Source organism: Cuculus canorus, chromosome 6 (assembly GCF_017976375.1).
Source record: "Cuculus canorus isolate bCucCan1 chromosome 6, bCucCan1.pri, whole genome shotgun sequence".
Lineage (NCBI taxonomy): Eukaryota > Metazoa > Chordata > Aves > Cuculiformes > Cuculidae > Cuculus > Cuculus canorus.
In genome coordinates this window covers 22,546,110-22,561,442 of record NC_071406.1, presented here as the reverse complement: position 1 = coordinate 22,561,442, position 15,333 = coordinate 22,546,110, and the positions used below count along the sequence as shown (strand labels likewise).

General features: G+C 41.1%; 1 protein-coding gene across 2 annotated transcripts in view; it reads right to left on the bottom strand.

Moving 5' to 3' along the window:
• Nucleotides 1-14,526, bottom strand: part of METAP1D (methionyl aminopeptidase type 1D, mitochondrial) — a 47,711-nt gene extending 33,185 nt beyond the window's left edge. The window contains exon 1 of one of the 2 annotated variants that reach the window (XM_054070186.1): nucleotides 14,453-14,526. In XM_054070186.1, the coding sequence (XP_053926161.1) occupies nucleotides 14,453-14,492 (40 nt within the window). In that variant the 5' untranslated portion in view covers nucleotides 14,493-14,526. The remainder of the gene's footprint in view (nucleotides 1-14,452) is intronic. The other variant, XM_054070185.1, reaches the window with a different exon arrangement.
• Between the last annotated feature and the right edge of the window lie 807 nt (nucleotides 14,527-15,333).

Sequence of the window (15,333 nt, the reverse complement as noted above, 5' to 3'; positions counted from 1 at the left end):
CCTGGTAAATCTGATAGTGCAGACCCATCTTGACAATGCTTTACTAACCCTGTGTATCTGCATAGATGTCTCTATTTTTCTGGTGATTTCAGCTGCAAAGGCACTACTTTTCTACTTAAAAAGTCAGATCAGTGAAGTTGTTCATTAAAGGTCTATACAGATGTGATTCATGATGCACTGTAAATTATTCTGAGGATTACAAAGTAGAGCTGGACAGAGAAAGTATAAACCCTTCAGCTCTGGAGTGAGTATTGGTGGTGCTCCCACAACTTTCTGCAGAAGGCCAGCCACAGAATCAGGCACTTTCTGCATTTGACTTCATATCTTTGGTCTGTCTCTTGAAGACTTTGGTCCATCACCTGGATAAATTCTAACTGAGCAGCTTTGCCACTAAAATATATGAAAGATGTGATAACAGAAGGTGTATGTTACAAAATTGTAGCTGAGACATATGCCAGAGGGCGTATCAACTCCTTTTGACCCTAATGTCATTCCCAAATGAGCAAATTCAGTCAATTATGCACTAAGAATCCTGTTGCCTATTTTAATAATGGAAATTGTGAAGTCCACTTAACTCCACCCGCATGGCCTACTGTAAACTGACGTACCTGTGAATTTGAAGACCCTGGCCATGACTCTATAAATGTCAGAGCTTCTGATTCACATTCACTGTGCACACGGCTACAGCAAAGTTGACTCCGACTTGGCTGCTGATGCTGCCATGGCACAGTCAGCAGAAGCAATGTGCCTGTGCCTCTGCCATGCCTGCTCACAGTGCAGTGGTTGGCCGTCCATCATCACCACTTGTCACACCAGAGGGGACACGAGAGAATTGGTGCCTTTACCCCAGCCACTCCAGCAGATTATTTCTAGCTGGGTGAACTTCCAGCTGGCAACCTCCCACCAACCCCTCTGCAACATCCAGGTAGGTCGCTGCCAAAGTTTGTCTACCAGCTACCTTAATCCATACCTGTTTTTGTGAAACAGTTTTTACAAGAGGGTTACCTGGACAAAATAGACTCCAAATGACCAAAAGCTGGACTGTGTTTATCAAGCACGTGTTGGAAACAGCCACTTTTCCCGCAGTCTTTGGATTGCACTGCAATTAAAAGTTTTGCCACCAGACATGTATTAGCTAAGGAGAGTACTCTACAACCCAAACCGGCTGACAATGTGACAATACCACTCATAAAACCACTGGGACAAAACCATACCAGCAAAGTAATTCTTGCTGGTACAGCTTGATCTTTTAGAGGAACTAATTTAAGCATTCCCAGGAGAGAACTATTCTCCTGAGCTGATCTTCTGCTGAATTAGTAGAGTCTGCCAGAGCATGAACAAATCTTTTTAAACACAGCAAGTCCCACCATTTTATTTATTTCTTTAAAAAACATTCATTTCTTTCAAGTATGTTATAATCGTCAGTGCAGAACAACCAGCAATAGTTGTTGGTTTGAGAAGTGAGATCCGTCTCGTCACCACACCAGGATTAGTTAAAAAAGCACATATCAATGAAATTAAGACTCATCACTGTCTCCCATTTCATCCACAATGCAAGAGTGTGAATCGATTCCCAGACCTGCACAAACCACTGTGGGAAACAACTCATTCCAGTGTCAAACCAGGACATCTTTGCAAGATGACTATCCACTTTGTCCAGCAGAGAAGGACCTCAACTCAACAACTCTAGACAAGTTTACAAGCACATTCAAAAGCTATGCATCCAAGCAACATCGAAGCAGATCTGCAGTGACCACACCATCTATTACATAAACCACCTCATTTTTATGACTCGTGGAAGGAGGTTAGAAGCTCACCGTTTCTTTTTTCCAACTCCATCTTCATCTGTGTCTATCAGAAAATCTGAGACTGAACAGCTGGAATTTATGTGAGAAACAAACAATTTCTTTGCCATTTTCTTTCAATGTTATACCATGTCTGTTGACCTTCATAATTTTAAAAACATGTAGGGCAGGACCTAATAGGTTTATATTAAACTAAACATGAAATAGATAATCTGAGAACTGCACACATCCCTTTAGAGAACACTTGATATGCCATCAGTATTAATGTATAAATTTAGATGCTGTTCATTACTGCAGTAGTCCTTTATGGTTCAAAATAAGTTTGATCTTAAATTGAAACAGTTTTAAACAGGTATTTTAACCATAAATAACTGAAAGTAAACAGTCTTGAAACATGAAAGTTAGGGACTTTATACAGCTAGTTAGAGTGGCTGGTTATTTATCATCTAAACTCGAAAGAGAACAGTGTGACTGTCAAGAACACTAACGAAAGTTTTCTCAGGCTGCACACTACAGAGTACGCCTGCCAAAAGCCCTCTGAGGAGCTCTGAAGAGCCCTTTATTCCTCTTTTCTAAGGCTTCCATGCAGCAAGGCAGTTTGTTGAACACTTGGTTTCCAACACTTTCCTCTTTGTTCAGAAATTAAGAAGGGAAAGATATCTACAGATTTGGAAAGGACGATGCCTCTGAAAGGAGAGCTCCCCAGGGAATTGGTCATTTAACAAGATAAACAAACAAACTTTCTATATTTTGTTTCCATGTCATAAAACATTTCCAGACTGTTTTCCAAACAAATAACATTTTAAATACGAACTAACTTAAAGGAAGTAAAATAAAAAATTAATAATTCAGGCTTCCCCTATGCAGGAACATCTGTAGTAACGACCTCCAGGGAAGAGCCAGTAATCATATGGTTAAAGCCCCTTGCCAATGAACAGTTTAGCTTATAAATACTACCTTAAATGATTTCTTCCTAAATTCTTTAAAAAATATAGCAAGATAATGCAATTACTAAGACAAAATAGAGAATTCTGATACTTGCTATCATAATAAACATAGCCCCATATATATTTTCCTGCCTGAATTGCATCCAATCAACTACCAGATCTTAATCTGTGATAGATGATTTTTCATGCTTACTCTCTCATATTTTACTCCTACAATTAAAACATGCACTACTATGGTTATGTGTCACACCTCATAAAGTGAAGGGACTACACTTAAGCAATTGTGAATCTTTTTAAGACAGGCATTTGTTTCTTTCACATCTCTAACGTGATACTCTTCAGTAAACGAAGATCAGGGTCGAAGTACTTTATTATCCACTATTTATATAGTGCAGGAGAAGCCTGGGTGCAGGAATGACCAAAATGAGGGATGGGTAGACAAAGGGCTGATGAAACTTGTGCAACATGGCAAGGGCAAGGGCTGCTAGGCAGAAGCAGCGCAAAGAACAGGAGCTTTGGTGACAATTGTGCAGACTAATGGAAAGGTCAGGCAAAGAAAAGTTACCGCAGTTCAGACAGAAACATAGGAATAGACAGAAGAAGCATTTGGCAAAACAGGAGAAGTTAGAAGATCTGGGAATCTGGCAAACAAAACCCAAGACATATAGAGAGGGTAAGAAATGACAGATTGAGAAGAAACCCTTACTATTTAATAGCCTGATTTTGAAAGTTAAGAAATGGTTCCTCTTAAAAAATACTCTAGAGTCTGTTTTCACTCTAGATAACACAAAAAGACCAATGATGTGATCTGAACTGCTGAACACAACATAGTAGTGACTTTTCTTAAATGAAAGCTAGAACTTGATTTCATACAGTGCCTTTCATATTTAGTGTGTAACAAATTGCTTTAAATACTGGCAGGCAAACAGCCATTATGCATTCAAGAGCTCATACATAATAATACTTAGCATTTTTATAGTGCTTTTCATCTTCGAAGTGCTTTACAAACAACTCATTAATTTCAACCAAGGCACCTGCAAGGTAGATAAATATCTGCATTGTAGGTGTAGAAAGACACAGAAAGTTCAGTGGCTTATGCAAGACCATGCACACCACCAGCCTCAAAATCCCTAATTCCTGGCTCCTAGTCCCACAAGGGATCTGAGCCCCGCTCTGTGTTGAGATCATGCCTTCTCTTCAGCCACGTGGCTGCAGGAGAACTTGTCTTATCGCAAGAACGGCAGCAGACTAGCCGGAGAGCCTTGCTTTTCTGAAGCAGGTGAGCTCCCAAGAACTGCTAGCTCTCACCAGGACCACCGACCTCAGGAAGCAAGATGTCCACAAAACACTCACAAGATAGGTTTTCACACTGATTCACCACCAAAGAGTGAGCTGAGGAAGCCTTTGCGCTGGTAAAACCCTCTGCCTCTCCCAGCTATTTATTCTGCAAACTGCTGCACAGTCTCCGGGGCAGGAGACTCCTACAATCCTGACAACAGAAAACTGAAGGCTGTGGCCTTGGAGTGTGGCCACAATACAAGAAAACAACTTCAGCTTCACTTCTCAGGTGTTCTCTATCAAAAGTTCAGAGTGAACTCTGTCTAGCAAGAATAGTAACTTGCTCCCTTGCTGGTGACTGGAAAAAAAATCTTAATGTGATGATACCAAAAATTCACATTTTTTGACGTTTAAAAAGATCTGATATGAATTTTTTTTATGGCTTTTTTTTTTTTTTTTTTTTTTTTAAACCTCAGAAGTGTCAAACCTGGAGCAGAGAAGAAGCTGGGAAGACGTGAACTGTAATACAATAGCTGTACTGTGATGCAGCAGACCTTTTATTCCCTTACACAGAGATTAAGAATTATAAATTTTCAGTAATGATATCTTCATTTCAGATGTTTGTTAGATTTAAATAATTAAATTTGAGAATCTTTATTTGATTAGTCTTCACATTGCAAACACAGCGGTTTATATGTTCTCCAGCCATTGTAGTTACTTCCAGGGTAAACAGCTTGTGTTCAGAAAAAGCAGGTTAGTCAGATAAACTCTTAAAATAACAGAAAAGCAAAAAATAGTTGATGGCAATTTTTTCCACACTTTTTCTTAAGATATCAGGGAAAAAAAGTCTCTCTCTACAAGTAGCGGTATAACACATTACTGAGGTAAACAAGCAGTAAAAAATAAATGAACAATGGCAAAGCTGTATGTAGCTAAAAAAGTAATTAACATGTTCTGCCTGCCGGTCCAGTCCAGCTGGACATAAAAGCTAGAATAGGAGGAAAGAAGCAGCTTCTAATTACTCTTCCCCATCTTACTTTTTTTACACTCACAATAGAAAAAAAAACCTAACAAGATCACAAAACCCTAAGCAACATGAAGGAACAACTCCTGATCATTAAGTGGTAACCACATTTCCCACATTTAGAAGAATTTTAAGATAATGATTTCATTTATTTTAAAGTGGGTTCATGCCTGACTGCCAAGTCCATGTTTTTTAAAAAAAATATGTCAAAGTAAAATCTACAACTCCTGACGAAAATAAAGCATATAAGAGCAAACTAAAAATAAAACATATAGGAAATGTAATTAAATTTAATTAGATTGAACACTCACACTCACTCTGCAGTCATCATAAAATTCTAAAAACATTTTCCAAATAAAAAAAATCACCATGAGAGTATTCTGTAGATAAAATGATATACAATGTTTATATAATGCAGCTATTCTAACATAAGTAAACAGATTAAAGAGAAGCATACAAGAACAAAATTAAAATATGCAACTGTATCCACTAAAATCTGGAAGCATAAAAACGATACTGTAGTACAAAAACCCCCAACATGATAACACTAGTGGTACAACATTTTTTCTTATTTTGTTTAACAACTCGTCACTTTATCGGTAAGCAGCAACCAAGAGATGTCAGAGTAACTTCTTTTGCCGCCTGTGCTCTTGCTCTTCCCTGCTTCTGTTTCAGTCTAAGTCTAAAAAGAATCTTTTTTCCTAATTACCAACAAAAGAAAACCAGATTTTACTCGCAGTGAGGTACACCTCTCATCGGTACAAGTCAATACTACGTAAAACAAACAAAGAAAAATAATAAAAGTAGGAGGCAAGGCAAGGCTTGAACAGTTTTCTTTCAATTCCCTTGGGAATTGTAGTACTACAAGTTTTGGATTCCCACACAGAGGGGATCATGTTCATCAGTCACAGCAGCTCCTCTGGGCCTAAGTCCAGGTAGACTGCTTGTCTAAACTTGATGAAATATAGGCGCCATCAGGTAACAGTAGTGGTCAGGAAGACTCCAGAAATGTGTAACTAAAAACTGAAAAATGAAATTAAAACACTGCTCTAGACGAATAGCCTCTTTCTACAGGATGCAATAACTGTAAGGCAGAGAGCGTACATCATAAGGACTTCTCCATTCATACTTTCTCTTGTTTTTTCACGTATGTAATACAAAAGTTACATCAGGCACACAAGTATATTTTAACAAACACTGATTTTAAATAAAAATATCCAGGAAAGAAATCACTGCGACAAATACACACAGCTTGATCAGGCACAATGCCAAAATATAAAAAAGAGCAACTGCCCTATAACCTGCTCCCCCTCCTACTTCATTACTTCAAAACATTTCCAAATTAAATTTTAATGCTAATAAATGTTGCTAGATTGACAGCAGCTGGATGTGGTGTCTAGAAACACTGCAAGCTATCCAGGGTTGGCACATCATTATGTCAAACTGTCAAAGAGAAGAAGAAGCAGCGTTGTCTGTCTTGACAGAGGTGCATTTCCAAGTGCTATAGGAATGTGCTTGTTTGGCATTGGGGGAGATGGAAGAAGGAATGAATAAAAGAGGGAAAATTATACAATTCCAAGCCAAGAAGATCACTGTAACTAGGGGTCCTACAGGTACTGTTAGCACAGAGAAGGCCTTTAACAGACTGCACATGCGAACAAGCACCACTTTGAAATCCTATAGTTTGTAACAGACCACAACCTCACACTCTCCCCCTAACGACAGAGAAAACCACACAAGATATGAGGTGCAGCATGTCAGACCAGATGGGTTCAGTTTCCCCTCCAGCACTGGAGAACACCCACAACACACAGGGTCCAAACTTCACAATAACATTGTATGTCATGTTATCTAAATGTAGGAAGCCACTACACCTATGCCCACTGTTAAACTGTGTGTTAGCCTGGTAGCGTAGGAGCAGCCTCTAGGCCTCATTTCATTCTGTCAATGCTGCACTGCCACGAGACCCTCCACAAATTACTGCCTCAGTGATACAGTTTCTCCATCCATCAGCTAGTGCTTATGATTTCAGTTCCTTTTGTCTGCTGTAGCTACCTGTGCTGCGAGCTCTCGGAGGCAAAAATGTTATACTCCATGCTCATACGGCAACTGATACTGTGCTCTTGGTTAGAGGAGCTATCTGCTCTAAAATATAATTCATAATTTGAGGTCCAGAAATTCTTTAGGGGTGATTCAGTCACTCATTCTTTCTCTTCAAATGCTACATACTACAATAAACAAGCCTAGAGACCACCAGAGACCTGTGATACACTCTACCACTACTCCTGACATTTTAAAGTAACGGGACATGCAAGAACCAACAAATCAGAGAATTTACTTGCAGTTTGATCCTGTACATAGGCTTGGCAGGGTCATCTTCTGATATAGATTTTAAGAGCCTGTATCATTCTTTTCTTTAATTCAATCCCTAAAGATTGGAAAGTGGTATCTTTTATTTCATTGATTTGCTGACCAGTACCACACCAATCGGCATCTTCCCATAAAGAAGAAATTACTTCTTCTGTATGGAAATGAATGGCTACATGACTAGACATGGGTCAGCAGAGCTGTTGATGTGGCAGCAGGTTGGAGCTTTAGCAGCTATCCGCCAACTAAAGATGCCTAACATCGCTTACAGAGATCCCTTAAATGCAACTGCACATGGAAACACTGCTGCTTTAGAATCATAGAATCATTAGGTTGGAAAGGACTCACTGGATCATCGAGTCCAACCATTCCTAACACTCCCTAAACCAGCCCCTCAGGACCTCGTCCACCCGTCCCTTAAACACCTCCAGGGAAGGTGACTCCACCCCCTCCCTGGGCAACCTCTGCCAGTGCCCAATGACCCTTTCTGTGAAAAATTTTTTCCTGATATCTAGCCTGAACCTCCCCTGGCGGAGTTTGAGGCCATTCCCCCTTGTACTGACCCCTGTCACTTGGGAGAAGAGGCCAGACCCCTCCTTTCCACAACCTCCTTTCAGGTAGTTGTAGAGAGCAATAAGGTCTCCCCTCAGCCTCCTCTTCTCCAGGCTAAACAACCCCAGGTCCCTCAGCCGCTCCTCATAAGACTTGTTCTCCAGCCCCCTCACCAGCTTTGTTGCTCTTCTCTGGACATGCTCCAGAGCTTCAACATCCTTCTTGAGGTGAGGGCCCAGAACTGAACACAGTACTCAAGGTGCGGTCTCACCAGTGCCAAGCATAGAGGGAGAATAACCTCCCTGGACCTGCTGGTCACGCTGTTTCTGATACAAGCCAAGATGCTATTGGCCTTCTTGGCCACCTGGGCACACTGCTGGCTCACGTTCAGTCGGCTGTCAACCAACACTCCCAGGTCCTTCTCCTCTAGGCAGCTTTCTAGCCAGACTTCTCCTAGTCTGTACCACTGCATAGGGTTGTTGTGTGTTTATAAGCTGCTCTCCTTCCTGCATCAAACTGGATTGCGGAGCTGCCAAACTGAACACAGCCTCTACCACGGTGGCTGCCTTTCATGGTGGCTGTTGATCTTACTGATCAACAAGCTGATCCAACTCATGCCGCAGCTGGATATCTGCAAAAGATTTTCCTTTGTTTAAAGGCAATTTTAGCTAATGCTGATTGGGAAACCTCAGGTCCCTGAGAAACCACACCCTTCAAATCCACCCACAGCCAGAAGTGATAGATCTTGTCAGAACAAAGGGGCTGTGTGCTGCCAGCAATACATTACCTCTCAACTGAAAGAAGAAAACAATTAAACACTTTATTGAAAGGGGAATATTTTTTCTCTTGTGCCTCAAACCGTGAAAGTGCATGTCTCCTCCAGAGTTACTCATTGCTGCACTGTTGAAATGGAAATAATTCCTTGTCTGCCCGATTATTTTCAAGACAGGGATGAAACTACCTTAGGATCAATTGAAAAATGTTAAAAGTGTACTACAATCAAACGGTTTGAACTTCCACCGGCATCATCTACAGCTGATAATGCTAATGTTAAATTCTGGAGACATAAGTCTGTCTACAAACTAATGGAAAATGTGAATTAATATTTTCTTCTAGCTAATTGCCCAGCTCACATATTGCACAGTGCAGCCAAGCGTCATTTGATATTGAAAACTCTTGTGAAAGTTTTCAATCACTTTTTCTCATTAGCCAAAAAAAAAATAAATCAGAATTACAGGACACATAGTTCATTATCATTCTGAGATACCAGGAAATGTGTAAACAAGTCTCTCCAAAACTGTTCTCTGTATATGCTAAGGTTACTTTTTTTTAAATAGCATTAGCTTAAAAGTATCAAAAGTTACCACAAGTGAGGATTAATTATTCTAAGTTGTAAATTTTTCAGTTTCTTTATAGCAGTGATGAAGATGTGGGTGAAGAGATACTTTTAGCATTTGAATATTAATAGTGCTAAGATTTTTATGATTAATTCTCAGCATGAGAAAAATTTCATGTAAATTAAAGTTTATGGTTAAATACATCTACCAAAGGGCAAGCTATATTTTTTTTTTAAAAAAGAAATGTAACTCCTATTTCAAAAAGTATCATCAAAAAGATGGAAACAGATTGATTTGGTAGCATACGGCAGTTAAAAAATCTGGTATGCATGCTTCGATTTCAGAAAAAAAAAAAGAAAATTACCTTATTTTGAATTCTTCTTTCGCTTCCTCTTAAAAATATTGAAAATTTGCAATTCATGAGATCATAAGCATTATTAAGGGCTGCAGAGTAACAAATGATATGGACCGTGTGCATCAGAAATATTGCTTAGTAAAAGATTCAGTAAAGCTTTCATGGATAACTCAAGAGACAAGAGTTTTGTATTAGACAGTCATTACTGCTCCATCTTCTAACGCAAAATTACTCAGTTTCTAAAGTATGGTCACGTTTTATGCCAACTTCAGTTCCTGTGTGGGCTGTGTGGGTGAGAAGGTGACATGCTGACAAGCCCAGGTTCCTGCCTACAGAAGAAGTGGGTTGGCAATGGCAATAGGATACCAGAGAAACTGCCGCAAGAGTGAAGGTAGTCCTCTCCCCTTGCAGGTGGTAGAAACCGCAATGGTTTTGTATAGATATTGTTCAGCAAGGGAACCATTTTGACCTTGACCGTGTTCCTGGAAATCAAAACACCGTGGAAACAGAGATTTGAAGAGATATACAGCAGGCAACTTTATTTATTGATTTAGGCACTTAATTTGTTTATTTAACCTCCTATCAGCTGGAGACTCCATAGCACCCTTCTAACTAACATGCAGAGTTCAATGTAAAACGGTAACTCAAAAGAGTGTACCAGTTTTACCATCCTAAATGGTAAATCCATGTCTGTTCACAAAGCAAAACTCTATGTAAAATTATACATATGCATTTTATCTTAAGATGTAAACCAAATCACTTCATATCGCCTCAGTCACTTGCTATATCTTCTACTATTTGTCCACTCTCTGCAGGGTCCAAACTGATATTTTGAGCTTCTGTAATGCTTCAGAATAGTTTGATGATTTTCATATAAATACCCTGCAGGACAACAGTTTGTTTTTCCTTTGAAATAAGCCATTTTGCCAGGACATACTATAAAGTATAGATAATACTCAATCACACATTACTGACAAGACCTAGGAACCAAACTTGTGATCTCTATGGTCCAAATAAGAATGCTCTGCAATATTAAAAAAAAATCCAAAAAATCAAACCAAAACAACCAGCAAAAAAAGAAACATAAAGAGAAAAATCTGATTTCTAATGAGACTCGGCACTTACAGGCAAACTTGGAAGTATGAGGTTTTTCTGTTTGCAACAGAATGGAACTCCAGCTATGCCCCTGACATTTTTTTTTAAAAGGTTTAAAAATACATTTGTGCTTCTCCTCTCCATTTTACTAATGAAGGGGAAAAGAGTAACATTCGCAGAAAAATTCTGAAAACAATAACTTCTAAGAGGCTCTGCATATGCAGAAGAAAAATATCTCACAACATCTCATATACAGTGGTATTCGAAATAGCGATAGCTTTTACCTGAGAGCAGTTTCCTGGTTTATCAGAACCTGTTTAGAAGCCTGCATATGAATTCCCAGCTCTGCAAGGGACTTAACAAGGTGCCGTACAAGCAAACAGACAGTCTGGGAACACAGACTACACATCTAAGAGATGTATCGCACAGTATCATTTTACAGTGACTTAACTTTAAAACTCTGGACAGTAGTATGCCAGATAGATTATTACAGAATACTCATTCATAGTTAGAATTAGGGAAGCAAGATCAGAAATCAGTTGCATTGGTATTTAACACAGTAAATATCTCAGTTTACAAGGGAAGTCCTTTCAACTCTTATTTTCCTGTGGCTTAAAGTCCTGAAACTTCATTACAAGAAATGAGGGGCTTCTACTCCACAGTAATTTACTCACCTAAATGCATAAATCAGTAAGAGACTACGATGCCTTAAACCATCTAAGTTTTATTTGTAGACATGCAGTTCTTTCATGTCTTCTACTTTATTTTATTACCAATGAAGTATTACAGGTGCAATTACTGTAATAGCTGAAACTGTCACAATCTACATTTACAAGACAATGAATCACCACATAATCTGTACTATTTGTAAGTACAAACTGTGACATGACACACTGATTTGATATGTCTGTGTTCTGGATGTTTTATTGTACAAAATGGTAGATGCAATGCATACTTCAGTGCATCACCTGCAAAATCCTTTTCAAATACTCTTCAAGTAAGGGTGGCAGCCAAAATGCAGCTCAGCCCACTGCAAGGCCACTCTGAAATGCAGTGTTTGAGCATGCAGAATTTCACAAAGCTTAGTGCAAGCCACTTGCTCTTAGAAAGTTCTGTCCCTTCACCTTCGGCTGACAGTGCTGCAATTCTGACACTAGCAAGGAGAGACTACTGAAATGATTTCCCAATATGCCTACTGAAAACGCACAAGCTGTCTTTTTAACTTCCTACAATGTTTCATCCAACTTATTTTCTTTTTTCAATTATAATAAAGATTTTTTAGGCTAGCTGAAGTCCTTCTAATAGCTGGAGGACATATTTAACCAGTACACAAACTTCCAAGATCTCTGCTGTTCAAACGCACTTAGCTAGAAAAGGTTTCATAATAAACAAAATTTTCCTTTCATCGTTTATAAAAACATAACATCAGAAATATGAAAAAAATATCACAAAAGAAGCTATAAAAAGTGATTTTCATTCTATTTAGGTAGAATAGGTTCCCTCAGGTGAACAGAAATCTAATTTAAATTACTTCTGTCTTCCAGCATTTGCAAATTAAATTATACTGAACTGTCCAATTCAGAGAAAATTGGATTTAGTTTAATCAGTCTTGTCTGAACTATGACAGTTCTGCTTTTGCAACTTCTGGGAATGCATATCCACCAGGGAAGCTGAACAACATTTGATGCCTGGAGGGTATAAAGGCTTAACAAATTTACATGGTTTGGCTCTCTTAGCTGGATGACAGACATCAGGTTCCTGGCTGTGAAGGGGGCTGGAGGCAGCAGTAGGGCATGGACACACGACCAAAACAATGTCCAGAGCAAAAAGGTGGCAGGCACGGAACTGATGAATTAAATAATGAAGAGCAGTATGAGGCTGCACACTAAATTTCAATTCATTTGAGAGTCAAACAAAACCCGCTATTGTTTGCATGGTATTATATACTAAATGCTGTGATTCCCTTCCACACGATCCCACGCATATGAAAGAGTGAAGGTTTTGATAGCTGGCAGGAATAAAACAAATAAGACACTCTGAAGACCAAATGTTGCAGCTCTTCCCAGAGTTCAACTGATGCTCAGATTCAAAGAGTTCAGTCAAACTCAAATTTCCTTATGGATATGAGCCTTCATAATATAAAAAAAATGTGGCATTTCTGTACTGCAAAATTCAGAATTAACTCTGAAGAAAAGGCCTTTACATTTTCCGGTGTTTTTCAAGAATGTTGGATAGAATGAAAAACAAGAGTACTGCTGAAGATCAGGATCAATAACACAAGAAAAGGGATTGAAATCTTATTATGCCAGCTGTACAGCACTGCAATGTTATGCTTTAGCTGAAAGCACACAGCATTCACTTCAATGTTTAAGTTAAAATCAATGCCGGATCAGTCTACCCCCCATTACTACACGGAGTACTTAGCAGTCTTAAAAAAAATTTAATCATACAAGTCTTTCATAAAGATCATTGTGAGGTGTTTTCTTCTGTTCACACATTCAAGATGTTCCAGCGGGTGCTGTAAAGACTCCCAGAATGGTGTGCCCCAAGAGCTTCCAATCCTATTTAACGTGAGACAGTGAAACACTGAGGGGAAGGAATAAGAGGTAAATAACCTGACGCAAATAACATTAATAGGTTTTGCAGCAAAGGACAGCATCTTGTACAACTGTTTTTATGCATCAACAAGACAATAAAACACATGGGAGTGATTCACCTGTGACAGGTGATGAGGTAGAGGTGGTGCTTTTAGGAAGACCTTAGAGCAAGAGGGACCCGATTGCGCACCCTGGAGTGCCAGCTCCTGAAAAGTTCTGTGACAGAATGGGTTGGTAGAGGAAACACATGTACTTGCTGTCAAACACTGAAATGACCACAGCAAAACCAGCGCAGGACATGCCTGCGCCAACCCATGCCATGGGACTCCCTAACACCCCTACCGCTGTGGATGCTGACAGTGGTCTGCAGGCGTGCAGTGAGAGAAACCAAAAATGCCCTCAAATAAACTCTCTAAGACTCTTCTGGAGTTTTAGAAAGCGAGCATCCTTTATCAGGCCTGGGCAACGTGAGGGCGCGAATCCAACAATCTCACACAGCGAGACAAGAGCTGGGACAGGATGTATTCCCCACTTACAGGCATATCTATGAATTTTCTCAGAAATCTTTGTGCATATTCTATTACTTTCCAAGGTCTAATTGTAATGTTATTATGAACTTCGCAACAGTCAAAGCTCTTGCTGATTTGCAGCTGGTTCCAGCTCTGCCTGACGTTGCCTTTGAGACAGGGAAAGGCTGTAAACAGAGGGAGTGATAGGAGAGACACCTGCTCAGCACAGACCGCGCTGCACACGGGACGTTCTCATCTCCGAAGAACGAACAGTGTGTGCAGAAACGCTGCTGGAGAGGGACATTCGCTCTAACTTTCAAAGAACACAATGACTCAGACGAAACTTGACTTCGGGTGAAATCGCAGATACTCCATTTCTGCGGCGGTAACGCCTCCTCAGTTCTTGGACACGCGTTACCCACGCGGGGGCCGCCCGTGCCGGCGGGCCCCCCTCTCCCGGGCACTCCGGCGGGCGGAACCGCCCCTCTCCGCCCCCTCCCCGGTGTATTTTGCTCCTGTATATCAAAGCGAGCCTCGGCTCCGCGGCGCCCCCCCACCTCGCTCCCTCCCCCGGGCGCTCACTCACCCCCGCCCCGCAGCACGCCGGCAGCCCTGGGCGCCGCCATCTTGCCCACGTGGGGCGGGGTCACGTGGCGAAGAGGTCACGTGGCGGCGGCTCCGCGAGGGCCTGGGGGGGTTCGAGATGAGGGCAGTGCGGAGCAGGGCGCTTGGGAGGGAGAGGTGTGAGGGGTGCGGGCGGCTCATACTGCCTTCGGTTCGGGGCCCTCGCTGCGGCGACATTGAGGTCCTGCAGCGCGTCCGGGGGAGGGCGATGGAGCTGGAAAACAAGGGTTGTGAGGAACTGAGGGAGCTGGAGCTGTGAAGCCTGGAGAGAAGCATCATGGAGGAGACTGTCTACAACCGTAGGGAGTTCGGTGCTGGTCTCTTCTGCCAAGTAACAAGTGCTAGAGTGACAAGGAATGGCCTCAAGTTGCACCAGGGGAGGTTGAGATTGGACGTTAGGAAGAATTTCTTCATCAAAAGGGTTAAACCATCTGCAAGGCAGGTGGTCGAGTCACTATCCCTGGAGGTGTTTAAAAGACGATGAAATGCTTAGAGATATGGTTTAGTAGTGGACAGGTAGAGTTGGACTTAGTGATCTCAAAGGTCTTTTCCAACCTAGAGATTCTATGATTCCGTGATTCTATGACACATTCTTGTCAGCTTTACACCAGAGAGACATGGCAGAGAGACAGCGCTTCCCAAATTGCGACTCGAGTCTCAGAACAGTTGTGATCATGCTGTACCCTGAGGGCTGGAGCTCTCATGGAGAGTGGTGAGGCACTGGCACAGGCTGCCCAGGGGAGCTGTGGCTGCCCCATCCCTGGAGGTATTCAAGGCCAGGTTGGATGGGGCCTTGGGCAGCCTGGTCTGGGGGGATGTGTCCCTCCCATGGCGGAGGGGTTG